We start from the raw sequence: 24680 nt of genomic DNA, 5'->3' as shown, positions 1-24680 counted from the left end.
GCCCTCCTCCCCCAAAAAAAGCTTTCCAGCCTGGCGGGTGTTCGAATGGTAAAGCAACGATGTCTATGAATAGCAGCTGCTTAAGAGATGATGCAATTACAAATGGCTTGTTCATGGGCCAATGATGCTTTTCCTTGACACCTGGCACACAGGCCTGAGGATACTCTGCTTCCTAAACTATTGTGATTAAAAAAAAGGTGGAAAAACTGACTGGACTAAAGAGAACAGGAGTTACTCCACATGGAGAGGTATTGATAACTTATGGGTAAAAAAGAAAAGGAAAAAGTTGTCAATATCTTTTTTGTAAACAGACTCAAGGAACCTAAGCAAGTCATCCCAGAATCTTAAGAAGCTTGGCAGGATCGTATCCACACTGTACGCCAGGCGAGTTATAGTTCCGTTGTGTTTTAATATTTACCTCTTGGTTTCACTGAATGGCCACAAGTATATTCATAATAAACTAGTAACTTTAATATTATGAGTGTCAGTATAAAAAGAATTAAGAATGTGATCTACTTTTATAAGGTGATGCAAATTTAATAAGGTCTTAAATTCTTTTTCAAAAGAATACTTCACCTCCAAAAAGAATTAAATATTGCATTAAAATAAAGGATCAAAGTTCTGGCTTCCTAATTCAGCAAGACAGCCAAAAGTAAGAACAGGTGAAGAAAATGCCTCAATTTGTTAATGGTACTCAGGCTGAATCTTTGCCCTGGGTAACCCAGTGAGAGGGGAAAAAAACAAAACGTTTCTCAGAATTAAATTTCCCTTTCCAGCAAAGCAATAATAATGCCAAAAAACTTAAGTCCTGGAAATTTAGTCTTTTTCTTACTAACAATATATTGCTAAAATCTCCTATAGAAACAAAAATCTGATAAAAGCTCGATTTTTATTTCCTAAGACTTGCACTCTGCTGGGCAAAGCTATTTGCATTGTTCAAAGATATCATTGCTAAGAATGATTTATTTTTGGCTAGATCTAAATGTTTTCTGAATATTTGTGGTATTTCCCCTAATTTGACTCATCCTGCCCACAAGACTATAAAACTTTTATGTGTCCTTTCAAAATAAAAACATCAATCCAGCCCTGGCCAGTGTGGCTCAGTTGGCTGACGTTGTCCTGTGCACCAAAAGGTCACCAGTTCGATTCCAGATCAAGGCACATGCCCAGGTTGCAGGCTCAGTCCCTAGTAGCGGGTGTGCAAGAGGCAGCAAATTGATGTTTCTCACTCTCTCCCTCTCCCTTCCTCTCTCTAAAATCAATAAAAACATATTTTTTTAAAAAATTTAATTTAATTTTAAAAAAGATCAATCCAAAATAAAAATAGATAGCCATTACACCTCCTAGGAAGACATTATGCTTACCTAGTTTGCTGGCTTTTATTTATTCTAAACAATCTTACCTGTCTCAGGCCATGTGCAAGGCCACATCTGTCAAATTTGGCATTTTGAGGTACAGACGAGGTTAAAACTACATACTGTTCCTCACTCATGAGCACCCGCCCTGGGCCCAGCCCTGTGTTAGATGAGATAAACCTGAAGAGCCAGGCCGAGCCCACCTGTAGCTATCTGTGAAAAACAATTCCCCATCTCTTCTTCATTTCTAAGAAATCGTGGCTGAATTTCCCTTCTCTTCTCATTCCCTATCTTCCAATAGGCTTGGCATCTTCCTGCAGGCTCCCCTCCTCCCACCCTCCAGACCAGAAAGAGAAGGAAGGTTACGTACATGTTTAAATGATGTGTGAGGAGCCGCACTGGCACCAGTTTCTTCCAAGTACTCTCCCCAGTTAAAGCCAATTTCCTCCAAGCTTGAGCCTTCCTCTGTTGAAAGACCAAAACCAACCAAACAAAAAAGAATATCAATACTAGAGTGAAGAATGGAAAGGCACTGGTCTCCAATGAAGACCAGGAAATCCTTAATGCAAGAGATGCAGGAATTCAGTGGTTTCAGGGCTTATTGTCAAATTCTGTTCATAGCTTCAGTTTGCTGACTTTAGAGACAGGTGACTAATGGAAAGTTTGTTTCACAGGATATCTGCTGCATGTGAGTGTATCAGTCTGGAACTGGCCGCTGTGGACACTCCATTCTTTGGGGCGACTGCGGGACAGGGTGAAGAAAACCATTGGCCGCTGAGTAAGCACCATGACGTATATACAGCCCTGGCACCTTTGTCCCGGGCTACTTACTACAGCTGGGGATTACAGAATAATAGCACAGATTGTTAGTGCCATACGGGACTTCAGACTTCAGAAAGCATTGATGTCATTCCAAGGGGAAAAAAACTGAGGCCCAGAAGGACTGTTCAAGTGTATGAGGCCACTCGGCAAGTTAGGACAGAAACGGACCACCTGGGAGACCTGGCCCAGGGTCTGCTGTCATGCCACCTGCCATGACAGAGCTCTCAGGGCAAGACACACCAGTAGAAACCAACAGGACAAGAGTCTCCCAATTACAAGTATCAAGGAGAAATACAATTAAATGCACATGGCTCTTAAAATGATCCTTATTTTGGCTCTGAAGGAAATCAAGTAATTCCCCAAACATTCAAGACTATATGCTTAAGACATAATCTGAATAGTTGAAAAACAACAAAAAACTCATTTTAAAGTGCAGTACAGGCCCTGGCCAGATAGCTCAGTTGGTTAGTGTGCTGTCCCGATTTACCAAGGGACTGGGTTCTATCCCTGGTCAGGGCACATACAAGAATCAACTAATGAATGCATAAATAAGTAGAAAAACAAATCACTGTTTTTCTCTCTCTCTCCCTCTTTTTCTCTCTCTCTCAAATCAATAAACAAATTTTTTAAAAGTACAGATAACATAAATGTTATGTCACAATTTCAAATGGAAAGAACCAATCAGCTGTAAACATTACTTTAATCGATTTGCAAGACTATCATAAGAACATGCTGTCCAAATATGCAAGCAAGAGCTTCAAAAGTTTAGATTCTCTCTTCTTGCAATAATGTTCAACTGTGTATCTTCTACTAGCAAGAGGCTACCTCACTGACCAAGAACAAATACTGGCAAGTGGGCCAGGGAGTGAGCAACAAGAGGGACTAAGAAAGAAAGCCTTGTTCTTGGAGGCTACCTATCACTACTTGTTCCTACTAAAGATTTTTAAATTAGAAGTTGGAAAAGTAATTTTCTTATGATACCCTGCATAGTCTCAGAAAAAGATCGAAGAGTATAACTTTTGTAAAGTCAGAAGATGCTAAGTTAAAAGGCAAATTACCTTCAATTTTGTCTTCTAAATCAAAGTTGCTTAAAACTGTCTTCATAAATTTTACTCCCATCAAATGGTTTACAATCAAATATCCAAGAAAATATAAAGCCATCTGAAGAGAAAACCCTCCCCTTATATTTCTCCCAACATTCTGCTTCACCCAGGGGCTTAACGCCCTTTTATCAGAAATGTGTCCTCTGAAAAACACCAGAGGGTCCTACAGCCACCAGCTAACAAGGATGCCAGGTGGTTTCCAGCCACAAAGACACAGAAAGGCAGACCCAAAGAGAAAGCAGTCACATTCTGGAAAAGACACCTGTGTATCACTCAACAGCTCTGCCACAATTCTTTTGCCCCAAACAGCAATGGACATCGATGACCAAGTCTGCTTTTTGATCCACTAGCCAGAGCATCACAGCAACACTATTTATGTGTCCAGGTGACCTGGTGGAGTATCTGAGGAGAGCTAACTTGCCACACTTTTTCCTTTGCACCCTACCTGCCCACCCTCAGCTCAACCTCCCAGCTCCACAAAGTGACCACCCACCAACACAGCAAGATCATAAGAGCCGTGCTGTATTGGAGTGTCAGCTCTCTGCTGATTGCTTTACATGTATCACCCCATTTACTCCTTCCTAGACCCCTGACAGATGGATACTATAGCCCCATTTCACATAAGAGATGACGGAGGCCCAGAAAGGCTGGAGCCGCCACCATCACACAGCTGTCCAGCCAAGGAGACAGGAGTCCAACACAGGCTGTCTGATTTCAAGCTGGCACTCTTAGGAGGCACCTTTCTGTGTCATTCTTCTGTCCATAAAATGTATCAGACATCTTCACTCACCACCACCACCCACTTCTCTACCTAGAGACTCCAAGGCTAACTTCTCTCTGTCTTTCTGTGTTGGTGAGTCTTAGAACAGCCCAGAACCAAATCAGAAAACAAGACAAGGGGCTAGAAGCAGCAGCCACCTTTGGAGAAAAGAACAGAATGGGCAGAGCTCCTGAGGTCCACTTATAAAGAAGAAGAGAACAAGGGAGAAGACATGGGCATAAAACTTGGTCCTGGGCCTATGAGGGAGAGCTCCTGGGTGAGTGTTTTCTGAGGATTTCACCTGCCTAAAAATGGAACAGGGTCTCTTAGTGAGTGATCAGTTCCTTCACATCATAATCACCTGAGACTGAACTGTTAGGAACCCCCAGCTGCAGCTCCGATTAGAAGGCCTCGATGAACTTCATCACCATGATGGAAAATGACAAGTGATTCTATCACTTCGAAGAAGTGGTGAGAGTAAGGCCACAGCCTCACTTTCTCAACTTTCACTGAGATCATTCCTTGCGGCTCTTTATTCCTCATAAGATTCTAAGCCAGACTATTAGCATTTACCAAAAATTTTGTTTCTGACCAAATTTGACCATATTTTAATCATTCCAAGCTATGTTTCCAACCTCTTCTCCCACTATAACAGGAAGCAGATGCTTTCCTATTCACCTGGATTTATCCAGTCATTCAAGTAAACCAAGACAGGAAAAGGTACCCCAGTGAGTCCCGAGTGTGTGTCATCAAAAACAGTGCTGTGACAACAACCCAAAATCTATGGGACACAGCGAAAGGAGTCCTGAGAGGAAAATTCATAGCATTACAGGCCTATCTCAAGAAACAAGAAAAAGATCTAATGAACCCATCTAACACAACAACTAAAAGAACTCGAACGAGAACAGCAAGAAAAGCCCCGAGGAAGTAGAAGGAAATAATAAAAATCAGAGAAGAAATCAATGACATAGAGACTAAAAAAAATACAAAAAAAATTCAATGAAACCAAAACCTGGTCCTTTGAAAAGGTAAATAAGATAGATGCACCTTTAGCCAGACTCACTAAGAAACAGAGAGGACCCAAATAAATAAAATCAGAAATGAAAGAGGCGATATAACAACTGACCCAACAGAAATACAAAGGATTGTAAGAAAATACTATGAGCAACTATATGCCAACAAATTGGACAACATGGGGGAAATGGACAAATTCCTAGAAACATACAACCTTCCAAAGCTGAATCAAGAAGAGGCAGAAAACCTGAATAGGCCGATAACTACTAATGAAATTGAAGCAGTAATCAAAAAACTCCCAGCACAGGCAAGTTTTACTAAACATTCAAAGAAGGATTAACAACTATTCTATTCAAACTATTCCAGAAAATTCAAGAGGAGGGAAAACTCTGAAACTCTTTTTATGAGGCCAGCATCATCCTAATCCCAAAACCAGATAAAGATACTACAAAGAAAGAAAATTACAGGCCAAGATCCCTGATGAACATAGATGCTAAAATCCTCACTAAAATACTAGCAAACTGTATCCAGCAATACATTAAAAAGATCATACATCATGACCAATGGGATTGATTCCAGGGATGCAAGGCTAGTACAACATCCGCGAATCAATAAATGTGATACATCACATAAACAAAATGAAGGACAAAAATCATATGATCATATCAATAGATGCAGAAAAAACATTTGACAAAATCCAGCACTCATCTCTGATAAAAATTCTCCACAAAGTGGGAATAGAGGGATCATACCTCAACATAATAAAGGCCATATATGACAGACCTACAGCCAACATACTCAACAGGTAAAAACTAAAACTATTTCCATTAAAAACAGGAACAAGACAGGGGTGCCCACTTTCACCACTCTTATTCAACATAGTACTGGAAGTCCTCACCATAGCCATCAGACAGGAAGAAAACATAAAAGGTATCCAAATTGAAAAGGAGGAAGTAAAACTGTCATTATTTGCAGATGACATAATATTGTACATAGAAAACCCTAAAGACTCCATCAAAGTACTACTAGATTTGATAAATGAATTTGGCAAGGTAGCTGGATACAAAATCAACATCTGGAAATCAATGGCATTCTTATACACCAACAATGAACTTTCAGAAAGAGAAACTAAAAAAACAATACCATTTACCATTGCAACTAAAAAAATAAGATACCTAGGAATAAACTTAACCAAGGATGTAAAAGACCTGTACTTGGAAAACTACGTGACACTGAAAAAAGAAATAGAGGAAGATTTAAACAAGTGGAAGAAGATACCACACTCATGGATTGGGATAATTAATATCATTAAAATGTCCATACTACCCAAAGCAATTTATAAATTCAATGCAATTCTTATTAAAATATCAACTGCATATTTCACAGACATAGAAAAATTTTTCAAATATTTATATGGAACCAAAAAAGACCCCGAATAGCTGCAGCCATCTTGAGAAAAAAGAACAGAGTGGGAGGGATCACTTTACCGGACTTCAAACTGTATTACAAAGCCACTGTAATCAAAATGGCCTGGTATTGGTACAACAGCAGGCATATAGATCAATGGAACAGAACAGAGACCCCAGAAATAGACCCACGGCATTATGGTCAGTTAATATTTGACAAAGGAGGCAAGAGTATCCAATGGAGTAAAGACAGTCTCTTCAATAAGTGGTGCTGGGAAAATTGGACAGATACATGCAAAAGAATGAAAGCAGACCACCAACTTTCACCATACACAAAAATAAATTCAAAATGGAAAAAAAGACTTAAATGTAAGTCATGAAACCATAAAAATCCTGGAAGAAAACACAGGCAATAAAGTCACAGACATCCCACGTAGTGGAATTATCACTGATACATCTCCTAGGGCAAGAGAAACAAAAGAAAAAATAAACATATGGGACTACATCAAACTAAAAAGCTTCTGCTCAGCAAAAGAAAACAGACTCAAAATACAAAGGAACCCCACGGTCTGGGGAAACATATTTGCCAAGGGTGTATCTGATAAGGGGCTAATTTCCAAAGTGTACAAAGAACTCATACTACTTAGCAAGAGGAAGACAAACAACCCAATTAAGAAATGGGCAAAGGACCTGAATAGACACTTCTCCAAAGAGGACATACGGATGGCCAAGAGACACATGAGGAAATGCTCGACATCGCTAATCCAGAGAGATGCAAATTAAAACCACAATGAGGTATCACTTCACACCTGTCAGAATGGCTGCCATCAACAAATGACTCCTGCTGGCGAGGGTGTGGAGAAAGGGGAACCCTAGTACACTGCTGGTGGGAATGCAGACTGGGGCAGCCACTATGGAAAACAGTATGGAGGTTCCTCAAATAATTAAAAATGGAGCTGCCTTTTGACCCAGTGATTCCACTCCTAGGAATGTATCCTAAGAATCCTGAAACACTTATCAGAAAGAATATATGTACCCCGACGTTCATAGCAGCACAGTTTACAATAGCCAAGATCTGGAAACAGCCCAAGTGCCCATCAGTAGATGAGTGGATAAAACAGCTGTGGGACATTTACACCATGGAATACTACGCAGCTGTAAAGAAGAAGGATCTCATACCCTTTGGGAGAGTATGGATGGACTTGGTGAAAATTATGCTAAGTGAAATAATCCAGGCAGCGAAAGACAAATATCACAAGATCTCACTTATATGTGGAATCTAAAGAACTTAATAAATAGATGAACAGAATAGATTCAATGACATGGAAGCATAGATCAGACTGACAAATGTCAGAGGGATGGAGAAGGGCGGGTGGGTGGAGGGGGAGAGAGTAACCAAAGAATTTATATGCGTATATGCACAACCCAAGGACATGGACAATGGTGGGGAGAGGGGCTGGGGAGGGAGATGGGATGGGGTGGAACGGATCATTGGGGAGAAAAGGGGACATCTGTAATATTTTAAATAAAAATAAAATTTAAAAAAAAAAAAAAAAAAGAGCAGTGCTGAAGAAAGCTGTTACTCTCTGCTGTCTGAAAACTACTTTACCCTGTTTGAGGAAAACATCTAGAAGGTGGTTTGGAAAAAGAAGTTTTAAGGACTGAAATAACCATTCTGCCTCTAGACTTTTCTAACCCGCTGTTCTGCCCTAGGTCCTGAACATGAGCTGCAGCCACCAGCCAGGTTTCCAGCCTCGGGTCTCCCCTGGGATCCACTGTCCGGATTGACACGTGCCAATGACTTCGTCTATTCTATTGCTGCCATTTCTCCCAATTAATAGAGGCTGTAATCTCAGTTCAGTCCTGCACGGGGTTTTCCAACCATTGCAACTGAGTTTTACTTCAGTCCCAAGTTTACTTATGCCCCTAAATGTGTAGACAAATCGTAACCCTAATGTGTAACTCACATTCTTACAGCTCCTACAGTCCAAAACTCTGGACATAAAGAGGCCAGCATGATTTAATGGTGATTTTAAAAGTACAGTAAATAAAGTATAAAACCATTCATGCAAAAAAATCTTTAATAAGCACCCCAAAATAAGCATCCCTAGAATGGGATTAAAAATATACATATATAAAAAAACTTTATGCCGAGCACTGGTAACTTTAAGGGTGCTGTTTTTCCAATAAAATCTGATGCAAAATGCAGGATTCCTCACAATACAGCCTTTTCAAATCTGTCATTTATTAACACTCCCTCCATGGCATGTGCCTCAGCAGCCGATTCTCTAAAGACATTTAAGGCATTTCAATGAGCAATAGATAAACACACACGATGTTTATGAGTGGAGGTCTCATAAACCCAGAGCAAATATTTACAGCTGATTCATAAACCTCTTAAACCCATAAACATTTTATCAAGGAAACTCTGACAATCTCCCTCCGTGGCAAACAAACCCGTCAGAGGCATTGCCCCATGATGTAATGAAAACAGACTATGAAAAGCTACTAAGAAAATTTCACAATTTAAAAGAAAACGGGCTGGTTCATTAGTGGCACTCCAGCTTTAGAAAACAGAAAGTTATTTATGTGGCGAGAATAATTCATAACAGAAAAAGAATACCTTACTAAAAGTTGGAGTGCACTCTGCTTTACAGTGAAAAAATGGAATGAACAAATGGCTCACACACATTCTTTTAAGGAATCAAATCTTGGGTTGTACAATTTTACAATATGAAATAAGGCTAACTTTGCAAGGCTGAATATTAAAGCCCATAACCACTGCCCAGCCAAAAAAAAAAAAAACAGTCATGTTTGAAAGGAACAAAATCTTGCAGAGCACCTTCTTGTGTGCTAGCTATTTTTTTTTAACATAGAAAGAAAAAGGAAGACATTGAATCTTTGTTATTTTAACTGCTGACAGTCCATTCATACCACCAGCAGGTATAGAATAGAGGTGCATTGTGAATATATTAGACAGACCCCGCTCAAATCAAAGTCAGTTAGTACTGGCCAAAACCAATCCTAGATCGAAGTTCACGGCTCCAGGATTTCACCAGGGAGGAGGGCACAGTCTCCTGAACACAGAGGTCCTCATGCTATCTCAGCTACCCAGGCTTCCAGGGAGACTTTCCAGAAAAAAAAAACACATAAAATGACCAATCTCTTGGCTAGGGAGGCAACAACTATCTAAAAGAAGAGTACTTTTTATAAAGGGAATACAATAGAGTCACATGAAACTAGTTCCTTTCCAGCACAAAGAGGCAGAGATCTGAATTTCTCTCATAAGAACGTTGATTCATTTCCTTCCTGAATACAAGAGCCTGTGGGAGTCCAGTAGATATAACCTAATACCACCACCCCTAAATCAAGCCTACGTTTCTGTAATAATTATTTTTACTCAGACTTGCCCGATGTAAATTAGCAACACCACTTTATCTGTAGACTTGATCAGGAAATTACATTTAGCAGTCCTGGAAAAACTATGCCCAGGAATCTATTTATCACTATGTCAGCATAGTGTTTTGCTTCCTTTTATCATGGCAATTGAGGAAGCTTAGAGTTCCAGAAATCCAGTTCTGGTCTTCATCCCTCTGTGTGTTTCTGTCCATTCTGTCTACTAAAAGTCCTTCTGTTCATCTGTCCCAGGAGCCTCCCGGGATGGGGAGTCATTTTATATTGTGCCTATTTCCTCCATGTGCAATAGTGTCAGTTATTGACCCCAACTATTTGAGCTTTCGTGGCAAAACTGAGAACATGAGAAAAATGTAAGTGAAACTCAGAGTCCTTGTTTTAAGCTGAAGTTTTCATTTCAGAGACGGATCATCAGTGCAAGGATCACAGCAGCTGGGCATGGGGACAGAGGAACCAAAGATACAGGATCAAAACCAATGGGAAGCAACCGGGTTGGACTTCCCTCCTTTGGCCCTGTGATTTGGACCAAGAAGAGCTGTAGGCACTTATATGTGGTCAGTTGTCAGGGAGGTGAAGTCGTGTGTCATATAACACATGGGGAGAGGGGATGGGAGACAAGTGGAGGAGAGGACAAGAAAGAATCTGAGTCGTACTGTGTCCCATACAGTGAGTGTGTGTGTGTGAGTGTGTGTATGTGTTTATGCACACTTATGTATCCAGGGTGACTTCTCCCTGCGCTGAAGGGCAGGCACAGCTCAGTGTTTCAGAGCCCTCAGGATGCCTGACATGAAATCCTGGCTTGAACACAAGAGCCAAGTGATTCCCTCTGGTCGTCCAGTTTCATCTGCTATTTCACTAGGTTGTGAAAGAATTAAACAATGCAACACATGTAAAGCACTTAAGAGTGCCTGCTGCCCAGCCATAGTGGCTCAGTTGGTTGGAAAGTTGCCCTGTGCACTAAAAGGCTGCTGGTTCAATTTCCAGTCAGGGCACATACCTGGGTCGTGGGTTCGATACAGATAGGGGCATGTACGGAAGGCAACTGATCGATGTATCTCTCTCTCCCCCTTCCTCTCTCTAAGCATGTCCTCAGGTGAAGATTTTTTAAAAAAAGAAAACAGAAAGTGTGCTTGCCATGAACATAGGGTAATGTACACACTGTCCGTCATTTGAGAGTCAATTGACAACCAGGTGAAGAATGCTGTCTGCCTTCTCCTGCTCATCAGATATTGAAATCTCATCTGAAGTGCTTCTAGGAAAAGTACCAAGCCACCACCCAACCCTAACCATGCCACAGTTGGTCCCAGAACCAAATATCCACACAATTTATGGCAGACAGGAGATAGTTTATGTAGTAACAGGTGAAAAGGGAACTCCTTGGGGAAATAAACTACTTGACGGCTCCTACTTGAGTATGTTCTTAACAGTTTGCATGTTCAAAACTAGATCTGAATTTCTAGAAGTCAACTTCTGTTCTCTACAAAGGTTTAGGTCCTGCTTTAAATTGTTTTCCTTTAGGAAAGTCTGTCTTTGTGGCACCATTTAAAAGTCTCCTCACCACACAAGTATAAATGGAAATTCTAAGGAGAAAGAACAGATTAGCCATACAGAAAAAAAAAAAATCAGAGCCAATATCTGAAAAATGTTAAGATAATTTAGAGCTATTTAGAACTACTAGTTCTATTAAAAATCTTAACCTCTTAGATGATTCAAGCCTACCACCACCCAAGAGCAAGGCCTCCCACCACACATGAGCAAGGAGCTAACCAAGAAGTGGGCATTTGGAGTGGCATAGCCCAGCCAATGACAGGATTCTGGTGCTCACACCTCCCCATTCATGAGATCACCCACAAGGAAATTCAGTACAAAAAATTTTCCTGACACTATATTATTAATAAGTTTCAGAATCTACTACAGCTGCCTGAAAATGAAAAGTCAACACACAGTTGCCGTTTAGACAGTTTTGAAAACATACCAGTGAAAATGATGCAGTCATAGACATCAGATGTGTGTACAACAAAAATATGGTCAAAATCAGGGACTCAAAAAATGGAAAAATAACCTCTCTCAGCAAACACAACAAAGACTTCTTTAAAGGCATATCTGCACTTAAATAAATGTAGAATAACTAGGGTGAACCTTCAGTCTGTGAGACCATGCTCTCTCAGAAAAAGAATTTCCACATTTCCACTGGGAGAAAAAGATTCGACTCTGCTTTCAGAATATTTCCCGCTCCTACTTTATATAGAAAGAAACTGAAAGGGGAAGAATGAGCTGATTTTAAAAGATATTAACATCTTTCAGGCGAATATTTCAGGGGTTTCCAGATTTTCTCAAGCTAAAGATGTAATTTGGAAAAACAAAGATATAATTTGAGAGACATAATCTAGTAAATTCAATGACATCAAGCAATCTGTAATTCTGTCATTGACGGGACTCATCAAAACATGAAAACAAGCTTCATACCTTCTTTGGACAATAGTCAAATCTCCCACTGAATTAATGATAACATTTTTGTCCATGAATTCACCATACCAATGTTTATAATTCTGAGAGCTAAGTTTTCCTTATCTAATTTGCTGTTACCTAATAGTGTAATCCTTAAAATATATATATATTTAAAATAAACTCTTTATTGTGCAAGTATTTAGAAAAAGATTCATTTACAAATTCATTGGTTAAATATCAAAATTCAATCAAGGACTGGGTTTGTTTTGTGTGTTTTATGATTTCTTAAAGGGAGAAAGACTTTACACAAATTCATGTGACCTAAATTTCTTTCACATTATGCACTTTTCTGAAAGCTGTGCTGGAGATTTTGGAGAGGGTCTTGGGAAGTGGCATCTGGTGCTTGGGCAGATCCTGCTGTCCTCTCTTTCTGGGCACATGTCAGAGAATTCAATTTCGCCACCTCCCTAGATCGGTTAGGTCAAGAGGTTTTGAGCTTAGGGGGCGCTGCATGAAAAGGTGAAGGGATTAAGAACTACAAATTGGTAGTTACAAAATAGTCATGGGGATATAAAGTACAGCATAGGGAATATAGTCAATAATACTTAACTATGTATAGTGCCAGGTGGGTACTTAAAAATATTGGCAGGAACACTTTATAAAGTATATGAGTGTCGAACCACTATGCTGTACACCTGAAACTAATACAAAATAATACTGAATGTGAACTGCGATTAAAAGATAAAATTTAAAAAAGAGGTTCTGGGAAAAAATGAAACCTGTCTCATCTGAGCTACAGCATTTAGTCACTGACTCAGGACCCTGCAGCTCTGCTTCTTGTGTAACAACCAAGCCTGGAGCAGCAGCTGAGATGTGCACTGTCAGGTGGTGTGGAGAGACTCGGCGAATAGAGCGCCCACCGAGACTGTCTGAACTAAGAAGTGTGAATAATTATAAACATTTATTAAGCCATTGAGATTCTGAAGTGATTTGGCAGTGTCACCTAGGTCACCCTGTCCAGTATATAGCTAATATTAATTTTGAAGCAAATTTTGCCTGACTTTCCGGCTGCTATATGCTTATGAACATGACAGCAAGTCTTAGGATCAGGCAGTATGTGAGATCTAGAAATGCTGCCCCGCTGTTTCCTGAACGTTTTCAGAAAGTTACTGGTCAATACATCAAGAGGCCAAATGGCTCTAGAAAACAGAATCGTACCTGAATCAAGATCTCCATTACCATTAGCCGAGCTTGGATGTTTCTCCAAGGGGGAAGATGAAGGATCTGGCATATTGGTGGCTGACAAACTGCTCTCCATTCCCAAGAAATAAGGATCTCCTCTTAATTCATCCTGCAGGAAGAATTACCTAAGGGCAGCCAACAAAGGAAAAAGAATCAGATTCGCTTATTTTTAAACTCTCCAAAAATAACGACATCCTGTCAGAGCCGCTACTATTTCATTATAATGTGCAGGATGCAGTGTAGTAATCATAGAAAATACCAAGAATCAAGACTAAAGAGTGCATGTCTACACGAGGTCAACAAAGGTCGCAGCTGAGCAAAACCATCGATTTTCTACAAGCTCCTGGCACCACTAAAACAGACACATTTTTCATTAACAAATAGAATCTACAATTCAACCCCTAGTCTACCCCAGTAACGTTGGCAAGACACTTCTCCACCCAACTGTTTCTTCCTTCCTCACTCAGTGTTGTGAAGCGCCAAGCCCGCCTCAGCCTCAGCCTCAGTGTCCCCACACACACGTAAGACATCGGGGGTTTTTCCCAGGCAATGGTTACCAAAACCAGTTAAAGTATCAGCATTTGCAAATATGAGCTTTGTGACCAAATGGGACTTTTCCTATAACAGCATGACTATTCCACACTTGCGTTCTGACATGACTGGTGGTAAAAGAAGTAAAACTACAGTCGATGCCCACAGAATCCTACAATCTAGGTCACTTATATAGTCACATCCCATAAGACACCCAGGCAGAGTCATTACTAAGGGTCAGCCATTCACAGTTCTGATGGGGTTTTTAATCTTTCAGACACAGCCATAGGTGGGGTTTTTAATCTTTCATTTATTCAGTGCTCACTTTTATTTCACACTTAGACAAAAGTTTAAATCAGCAAAAGAACAAAGATAGATGAAGGAAAAGAATAGTATATCGATTGCTACATAAACAGAGTATTTTGTCCCTCACATACTGGTAAAGGATCTTTTAAGAATACCATGCCCTTCTTAAAACACACACACACACACACACACACACACACACACACACACCCCATTTTGGTGCTCTTCGGATTACTTTCCTGAAAAATATTTTGAGGTTTTGTCAAAATTAAAGGAATGATTGAAGCTTAAATAGAAACTCGGTGTTTTTTTAATAATTCAAAGTTGTATTCAGTAGTGAATCATTTGATAGGCTTAGTTTCTGAGAGTTTTGATGGAAACAACAAACACAGGAACCCATTTAATGGACAGATGGGTTCTAAAACTATTTACCAAAGACACTGGCCAGCCCAGCATTAGAAGACTAAGGCTGGCTAATTTCACCTCACAGACATCGGTTTGCCAAAATAACCCACATGATAATGGGCAGAACTGCAGACTCCTAAGAGCATTTCTTCACCATTCCTACCACGATACAGACACATGGGTTTGCGGACAGCTGTGCTTTCGTAGATTTCCTCCCCACTGGGGCTGCACACAGCGGCAGGAGAGGCTGCCGGGCAGCTGGAAAGCTCGCGTCCTACGCCGGGATTTCAGTGTGTAGCAGCACTCACCAGTTTGTTGCTACTGCCACTGATACCTAAGGAGCAATCACTGATGCAATTTGCGGAGAAACCACTCAATGCTGAGCAAGTGGCCATCCAACCAGATACCCAGCAAGCAGCAAGTGTCCACTGAGAGAATGCTCATGGGGAGCAGCACTGGGATATAAAGGGTAAAACCCTCATCCCACCCGATGACGAGAAGTGTGACTGTGAGTTTACCCATCACTCCATCACTGAGGCAGGGGAACCACATCTGCTGACGCCAGGGGCTGGCTACAAGATGGCCTGGACAAAGAAAGAGAAAGAGGGTGACATGCTCTGGAAAACTCTGCCTCCCACCGCTCTCCACGGGGTAATCCAGGAATCACCAAGAACTTGGAGGGGAGAAGGGCAGGCAACTGAAGAGAAAGGACAGGAGGTGGAACACTGAGCACGAACAAAATACCATAGATTGTCCTGAGAGAGAGTGCGTCCTAATTGGGGAAAGCGTCAATAAATCAGAAAATTGGTAAATTATATAATACGTCAGAAGGTGATACGTGCTGTAGGAAAAACTAAAGATGGAGAGAAGATACAGGTGAGCAAGAAAAGGGGCTGAGATCATTTAGATGGTGGTCAGGTAAGACCCGAGAAAGTGATATTTGAATAAAGACTTGAGGGTGAGAATAGTGAGGCAGGCGGAGCCCAGATAAGAAGAGAATATTGCCAAAAAAGGACCCGACCTCGCGTTTCACTCTGCAGGCAGGAGTAGACACCGCAGGATTTCATTCCAGGAAGTGAAATGATCAGATTTGTTCCAGAAATACTGCTCTGGCAGCTGCATGCCAGACAGGTGACAGACAGGGCCAAGGCCAAATGGAAACAGAGACTAAAAACAACATGCACATGAAGGTCTAGACTAAGACAGTGAAAGAGAAAAGAAGGAAACAGGATCATTATGTATTTGAAAGGTAAAATCCACAGGATATGCTGGAAACAACCCAAGAATCTCCCAATATTAACAAGATGCAATCTTTTCACAGCATGTAGTCAGGTTCCTAGAATAAATTACTTCGCTTGCCACAGTCAGCTTTCAGCAGCTAATGGAAGCTATGCAGTGCCTATGGAAATAAATAATTCTGAAGAAAATATATTAAATATAAGAATGACAAACTATTTCACAGAAATTTACTTTCAATGGAATTGGGGTAGGGGGTTGCAAATCTTACTGCTGACAACTGATGCATAAACTTTGCAAAATAAAAACAGGATTTTAAAAGCAAATCCTTTTCCTAACTACAGTACCCTAACCCCCCAAAAATAGACTATTTTTAAAAGGAAGCAAATTTCCTTTTGATTCTTAAAATACATGTAATTTCAAGACTGAAGGTAAAAATGCCTATTCATGAAAGCAGCGTATTTTCTGAAGACATGAAAAAAAGGCTGAGAAGGCTGGGATTTTAAAGGGTCATTTCCTGTTTTGTACAATACACTTTGTGACCTTGTGTAAAGCTAATTCTACTATAATTGGCTCCTCTTGTCTAAAATTGTTGAACCACAGAATTATAGTACTGGACTGTCTTTTAAAAAGAGGTCTTGGCCCAGTGACAAGAACAGTGAACTTGGAGAATAAGGAGTAACAAGGCCACTAGCTGTGTGACTTAAGAAAATTACTTAACCTCTCTGTTCCTCAAACTTCTCATCAGTTAAATAAGAAGGCTTAATTAGATGCAATCAATGGTCCTTTTCAAATCTAAAATTCTATGAATCTACCACGGCTTTTAGTATTACTAGCCTTATTTTCTGCATTCAGACTATCTGTTTATCTGAACCAAATACAATAAGCACCTGCCTCCTATTATTTGAGTATTCAAAGAAGAAAACTATTTTAGCATAGACTAGACAAAGCCTTGTTAAGAAGGAAATGGGTGAGAAAGAACATTCATTAGATATTCTAAAATGAATCAGAAATTATCGAGGACTTATTATCTATTTTGAATTATCTCTAGACCAGCAAGGTCCAAGAGAATTTCTATAGCTGCACAGTCCAATTCGATACCCACTAGCCACACATGGCTACTGAACCTTTGAAATGTAGATAGTGTGAATGGGGATCTCAATTTTAATTCATTTTAATTTAAAAGCCATATGTGGCTAGTGGCTGCTCATTAGACAGCACAGCTAGACCACTGCATAGATAAACTGGAGTTTATTATATTTGAATTGATGGTCTTAAATGACCACCAATTCTTGGCTCTCTTAAAAGTTTTGATTTAATAGCAAGCTGGTTAAAAAGAACACAGGAATTTTTAAACCTAAGAAACTTCAGTTTCCCCATAATACTCCACAAATTTTTCATAGGAAACCTCCTAAGTAGTAGGTTCTTACTGAATGTGCTGCCTTGTTGTTTCAATACAATTTCAAAGAAATCTCAGAGAAGTTAAATTATGTGCATCATATCAAGATAATTTCCTTTTTCCACTCATCTGTAAAGTCAAGAAAATCATCCCACCTCAAAAATGTAATCAGGCAATATATTTTTCTGTAAAGGAAAAAAAAAAAACTCCATGAATGTTACTAATGTCAAGTATCAGTGGCTTATCTGACACTATTAAAGGGAAAAATAGTTTGCTAAAATTTTTATGACTCCTCAGTGATTCAACTCTCTCCATTGGCCTCTAACTAGACACTATAAAAAGGTAACCGGGGACTGTAAAATAAGACATCGATTTAAATGCACCAAACCAATCATTTTAAATAGAACTCAGGGGTAACTATATAAAAACCAAAAAGAAAGCCACCTGAATGAGTGGCAGAGTTAAGCCTCACATTATTCTGTATAAGAACAGGAGACAAGGCATTGTCCCAGGTGGCTGCAAAATTTATTTTGGCAAATGACGCATCACACTTTCATTTTTTAAATGATGTGTACTTTTTCCCTTTTCATAAAAGGTATACATGCTCTCTGTAGAATTCTTAAGGAATAAAATTATAAAGGAACGAATTTAAATCACTAGTAATTCTAACACCCAGAGAAAAATCACTTTTAGGTTTATAGTAACTCCTCCTGATAGCTTCTCTGTGGGTTTTTTCGAGTTCATATAGAAGTTAGAATTTTAATTCGTTTTTCATTTAACATTACACAGGAAGCATTTCCCCACACCATTAAAATTCTTTGAAAACATAACTTGAAATGGTTGGGTAATTTTTATTATAACGTGAATAAGATAATTTATTTACCATTCTGCTACTGTGACCATTAAGTTGTTTTTTTGGTTTTTTTCCCCATCATAAACAGTGCTGCAGTGATAATCCTCAACCATAAATTCTATTACATCTGGGATGTTTCTTTTGTGTAGAATCCCAGAAGTTAGAGAATGGGGCCAAATACAGGAACATGTTTAAGCCTCATGATACATACTGCTAACATGCCATCCAGCCTGCTGTCCTCACTTACAGAGTGACCAGCAGTGGATGCCAGAATCCGTCTAAATCCAATCTCCTCTTCAGCCATAAATAATGCTTACTTTCACCTTTTTCAATTTGATATTCAAAAAATAGTATCCTGCCCTGGCCAGTGTGGCTTGGCTGGGGCATCATCCCATACACCAAAAGGTGGCGTGTTTGATTCCCAGTCAGGGTACATGCCCAAGTTTCGAGTTCGATCCCCAGGTCCGGGTTCCTGGAGGAGGAAACCAATCGATATTTCTCTTCCACATCGATGTTTCTCTCTCTCCCTCCCTGCCTTCCTCTCTCTAAAATCAATAAAAAAAGAAAAGGAAAGAAAAAATAATAATGAATTAAAAAAATACTATCTTGCCACTGCAATACACAGTCTTCATGTGATATTACCTCTGTTCACTTCCTTCCCAGATTGTAACTCTGTTGGTATTTTGTATAATTTTTAAGCACTCTACATATTTTACCTCACATAACTATTGAAAGATATTTTCCCCAACTTCTCCTTTAGTGATTCCTTTTGATATACAGAATGCTAGTTGTTTTGGTTTTTTATCTTAGTCCAATCTATCAATTCCCTTTATTTCTTCTAAAATTTGTATTCCTAAAATGCCCTTACCCCACCCCAGGACACCAAAAGTTTAACTTCTCTCGGGTTTTAAGTTTTACATTTAACACATAAGGGATTTATGCTCAAATATTTTGTGAGGTGCAACTCTGAGCTGATCCCCCCTCCTACAGTTAATAATTCAGCCCTATACCATTGGGTTTACATCCTCTATCATATAATACATTTTTACACATGCATGACTATATTTCAGTTCACCAAACTTTAATTGTAAGAAGAGAGTGAAATAGGAACTAGGACTACAGTTCACACATTCCTCTCAGTTTGGCAATCATTAAACTGGAGGTTATTTAAGGTCTGACAATGATTTTGCATGTCTTGGTAACCTAGTCCCTTATGACATGACCATCACAAAGAATTCTGCTGTGAACAGAGTATATCTGAAAATGAACATTAGGCAGGAATTACTGTGCATCAGAAACTGTTAAATGTCCCTCTCCCATCCCCAATATCCATTTTCTCCTTTGTCTACAGCGAGGAGTAACTGGTTAACCAAAATAAACACTGCTCGGCTGTCCTTGTAGTTGGATGTGGCCACCCCACTACGTTCTATCCAGTGGGAAGTCTGTGGAATGAATACATTCAACTCCAAGGTCACCCTTTAGTGGAAGGGGCATGCCTTTGCATTTACCCAGAGCCACCAAGGATCACCTAGGCCCCACAAATACTGAAACAAAGGAGAAGTGAGCTTGGTTCTGTGGTCAGCTTGAGACTAAGAGAGAAATTAGCTTCTATCTTGTTTACACCACTCTACTCGGGATCCCTGATATACAGCCAATCCTAAATCCTCACAAATGCAACCTAGAAGGACTGTGCTCCTTTTTAATAAGCTCGTAATTATGATGCGTACATTGTTACAGTTCAACTCAATTTTTATACAAAAGACTATCAATAATGCCAAATGCTGTCTTTGGTTTGTTTTTTTAAAATAAAATAAAAAATCACAGTTCACATAAATGCTGACCAGGTGTTCAAACCTGGAGAATGAGGCCCACAGGGAAATGAAAGAGGTCCCCTTCACTGTGGGGAGTCTGGCTGAGCCTGACCCCTCAAGAAGTGAGGGGTCGCTCAACCGGTGAGGCTCAGTGGTTGAGCATCAACCCATGCACCAAGAGGTCACCGGTTAAATTCCAGGTCAGGGCACATGCCCGGGTTGCAGGCTTGATCCTCAGTAGGGGGTGTGCAGGAGGCAGCCGATCGATGTTTCTCTCTCATCGATGTTTCTTTCCCTCTCTCCCTCTCCCTCTAAAAATCAACAAAAACGTATTTTTTTTAAAAAAGAAGTGAGGGGGTCAGCATTGCCTATAACTTCATTAACTATTTTGGCCATTCTCAAGCTTTAAGGTATAGCAGAATTATCTGCAGGACTTGTCAAAACTCAGCCTGCTGGGCTCCACCCCGAGTTTCTGATTCAGTAGATCTGGGTGATGCTTAATCGTTTGTATTTCTAATAAGTTCCCAGGAGCTGTTGTTGCTGCTGATCCAAAGACTGTACTCTAAGAACAAACGCTTTATGAAAAAGAGATTTTTATCTGGGTTGCTTAGAAAGATAAAAGTTGTTCTTTATCAAAAGATATCTATCATAGGTATACTAGAGAACACAGTATTCCTGCAAAGTCATTTAAATGTAAAGAGAGGTGGATTTTCTAGAAATAGTTTTGCAGTAAATAGTGTTCATTAAGTAGTTTTGCATTCCAGTTTTCCTTACAGAATGCCAGTTATCTCAATTTGATTGTTTTACAAAGTCAAGCTTTGCTATACCCGCTGCCTAAAGTCAGGCCAGGTTGCTCTCCATAAAAGTTCAGTACCAGTGGCAATACCAAGCATGTATCATCCTGGTTATTCATGGTGGAGCTATGCTCCCAATGGATCTACATACCTGTAGCAATTATTTTTTCCAGGCCTCGGTGTGCTCAAATATCAAGAGGAGAATGGATTATATAATCCCTAGGAATTAGGCCCCTCATTCCTAGCAGATGAGTTTTCCTTAGCTTTACTGAGATAATAGACTAGCAGGTGATTTTATATGTTATATCTGCATATAATTTTAAAAGCCAAATATTCTATAAGGCTTATAGAGCCCCTCCCAAAAAACCAGCACAGTCTCTTGCCCATGTCCTCCCGTCCCCATGTCCTGCTCCCCAGACAATTTCATCTATTTTAGCTGACTGTTTTGGCATTCATCTCCAAATCTCTGAACACAACCTTACTTCTTAGTTTTTCAGTTTGCATCAATGACTAATAAAGCCCTACTAGTCACACGACCTACCTACCTATTTCTCTTTCTCTCTCTCCGTCTCTCACACCTTTATCCCCCACAATGGATATGTCTGCATGGTTATGTCACATGCTTGGATTCCTTTTCCCTTTCTTACGCAACTTTTCTCTGGAATTATGATGGTCTCGTCTTCCCCACATCCTTAGTTTTCTACATACTTATCACCCTTTCAAATGCAATTTTTCCATCAACTGCCTAACTCTCCTCTAGATAAATTGAGATATATAGGCATTTTATTAATGTCATATTGAAGCAATTTCTACCAAGTCCTTCTGTTCTGCTCTAATCTAGACTAACTGCCTTCTGTGGCTGGTACCCAGATGCTAGCCTGAAATCTCACTTCACTTCTTTCTTTGTAAGGTCACCCCTGTTCTGTGTCCCAGACCTGCCCAGATCTTGTTTTTTCCCTCCTTTTGATGGAGCACATTCCCCAATAGGTTCCTAAGAGAGGATTTAGGTGGAAAACATATGAAACTTCATATGGTTAAAAATGTCTTTAACCTACTCTCACATTTTAACCAATAGTTTAGGTAGGTAAAAAAAAAAAATTCTGAGTTGGAAAAACATCCTCTCTCAAGCATTTTGATGGTTTCCACTGGCTTCTGGCTTCCACTGGCTTCTGGCTTCCACTGTTGAGAAGTATTCTGAGACTCTGAAATGCCACAATGATGTGTCCAGTGGCAATCTACTTGTGGCTTGGGAGCCCTGACTGACTGTTTTTCAAAACTGAAATTCTTTCAACACTGAAGACTGTTCTTCAGTTCTAGGATATTTTCTTGAATTACTGCTAAAATTTCCTCATCTCTGTGTTCTCTGTTGTTTCATTCTAATATTCACTCAAACGCTGGATTTCCTTAATTTTCCCTTTTATTTTCTGCCATTCTTTAAATGTGCCATATAAGATATTTCTTCAGCTTCTTCTTCTCTTTTACAGAGTTTTACAATTTAATTTCAAAAACCTCTTTCTAAGGACTTCCCGTCAAGATGGTTGAGTAGGTAAACGCTGTGCTCACTTCCTCCCACAACCACATCAAAGTTACAACTAAACTACAGAAACAGCCATCATTGAGAACTGCCTGAAATCTAGCTGAACAGAAGTCCTATAACTAAGGAAATGCAGAAGAAGCCCTGTAGAGACTGATAGGAGGGGTGGAGACGTGAAAGAGGGTTGTCCCACACCAACCTGTGGTGGTTAAGTACTGGGAGAGATATCTGGGCTGCAGAGGTCCCCCTGAAGAAAAAAGGGTCCCAGCCTCACACCAGGCTCCCAGCCTGGAGCACCAGAGCCATGAAGAGGATCCCCCAAAACAGATGGCTGTGAAAATCAGCAGGAACTCAGTGCTGGTGGGAATTAGGGTTGCTGGAGTCCCGAGTATCCTCTTAAAGAGCCAAGGCATAGATTCCCCCACTCCCAACCACTTGCTCTAAGCTCCAGAGAAGGGGCAGTAATTCAAAGAGTGATAGGGCCATACTGGGAAGAACAGAATTGTCTGGCTTCACAGCGAGGGCTCTCCAGCTCTCTCCCAGACACAAGTACAAAATTGTTCCTTTGTTGAGCCCACCCCACCATAGTCAGGAAGTGCTGGTGGGCAGAAGTACCAGCTGGTGCCATTGTTCCTTCCCTGAGCCCTCCCCCCTCCCAAGTCTCCATCACCGCTTACCCCACCCTGAGACTCTGCCCCACTCAACTTAGGGCCCAGCCAGATCCTCTTTCAGCAGCTATTCCACACAAGTAGCCAGCCTCCACCTGCACTACAGGCTTTCTTTTAAAATCTCTCAAATGTCCACAAATGCCAAACAAGCAATGTTTGGCCTTGGCATGACCTGTACCCCTTGCTAAGCAGCCCCAAGCCTGGGACTAGTGCCAAACAGCCTCAGTTGGCAGCACAGCCTCTCCCAGGTGCCTCCAAACTCAGCACAGGCAACTAAAAACTGCAGATCACTTTGTAGCTCCTATGAAGACGCAAGAGGCAGCAGCTGACCAAGGACTACATCAGAGCCCCCACTAAGAGACCCCAGACCCAACAACACCTGGTAGCTGACTTCAGACCACATTAGAGCACCACCTAATTAACTCCACAAACAACACACCCAAAGGATGGACTTAGTAGGCAACAGAGCCCTGCTGAAGTGAATCCCACTCAGTGGGGTCAACCTCCGCACAACTGCTTGTCTGCTATAGTCATGACCAGTCCTCAAAGCCAGTCAGCCTGAGGGTCAATCCCACCCAATAACGTGCTAACAGCAATCAAGGCTCAACTACAACAGGAAGGCACTTGCAACTCAGGGACACCCTGTAGCACCCAGCTCAAGTGACCAGGGAGACTGCACCACTGGGCCCCCCAGGACACCTACTATACAAGGCCACCCTGCCAAGACTGAGAGACCAGGCAGATCTACCTACTACATAGAAACAAACACAGGGAGGCAGTCAAAATAAGGAAACAAGAACACATCCCAAATGAATGAATAGGACAAAACTCCAAAAAAAACCTAAATGAAATGGAGTAAGCAAGCTACCTGATACTGCCTAATAACATACTCATAATTTCACTCTGACATAGGAAAAGGTTTGCTGTTGTTTGTTGTTTTTTTAACATGACTCAAAAAAGGAAATATTCTCCGATAGAAAATAAAATGTGATGGTCAAAACTAAAAGCTTATGGCCCAGCCGGTGTGGCTTGGTGGTTGAGCATCAACCTATGAATCAGAAGATCACAGTTCAAATCCCGGTCAGGGCACATGCCCGGGTTGTGAGCTTGATCCCCAGTCGGAGGCGTGCAGGAAGCAGCCGATCTATGACTCTCTCTCATCATTGATGTTTCAATCTCTCTCTCCCTTTCCCTTCTTCTCTCTGAAATCAATAAAAACATATTTTAAAAAAACTAAAAACTTATGAAATTCCAGACATGCTCTAGCTGCCCTTGGAAATCTAGTCTGTCTAAACCACAGAGAAAACTGCCTCATTTCACACTCCAGGAATGTCAAAATGAGCACAGGACACATAATCTAAGCTAAAGCCTTTCAAAACATTTCATTCAAAATGGAAAATCTCAGAGGATCCTGAAGGATGCGCAACCAAATTTTCTACCAAAACCTGATCTCTGGCAAATCATTCCTTCCGTTTTCCAAAAAAGCCTCTGATCACAAGAGTATCTGCAAGACCATATTTGTAAATGGCTTTAAAGATGAAAAGCAGTGTTAACTGCCAAGCACTATTATCAAGGAGAG

The 24680-nt window shown here is 40.5% G+C and overlaps 1 protein-coding gene across 3 annotated transcripts in view; it reads right to left on the bottom strand.

Moving 5' to 3' along the window:
• Positions 1-24680, bottom strand: part of SFMBT2 (Scm like with four mbt domains 2) — a 203818-nt gene that overhangs the window by 166480 nt on the left and 12658 nt on the right. For 2 of the 3 annotated variants that reach the window (XM_016219747.2, XM_087825829.1), the window contains exons 2-3: positions 13541-13689; positions 1726-1820 (exon numbers count right to left, since the gene is read on the bottom strand). In XM_016219747.2, the coding sequence (XP_016075233.2) occupies positions 1726-1820; positions 13541-13640 (195 nt within the window). In that variant the 5' untranslated portion in view covers positions 13641-13689. Of the gene's footprint in view, positions 1-1725; positions 1821-13540; positions 14579-24680 lie in introns of those variants that run through there. The other variant, XM_016219746.2, reaches the window with a different exon arrangement.

This window comes from Miniopterus natalensis, chromosome 1, assembly GCF_054644295.1.
Source record: "Miniopterus natalensis isolate mMinNat1 chromosome 1, mMinNat1.hap1, whole genome shotgun sequence".
In the NCBI taxonomy this organism is placed as follows: Eukaryota; Metazoa; Chordata; class Mammalia; order Chiroptera; family Miniopteridae; genus Miniopterus; species Miniopterus natalensis.
The sequence above is the reverse complement of the archived record's forward strand: the minus strand, read 5'-3'. Positions and strand labels throughout refer to the sequence as shown.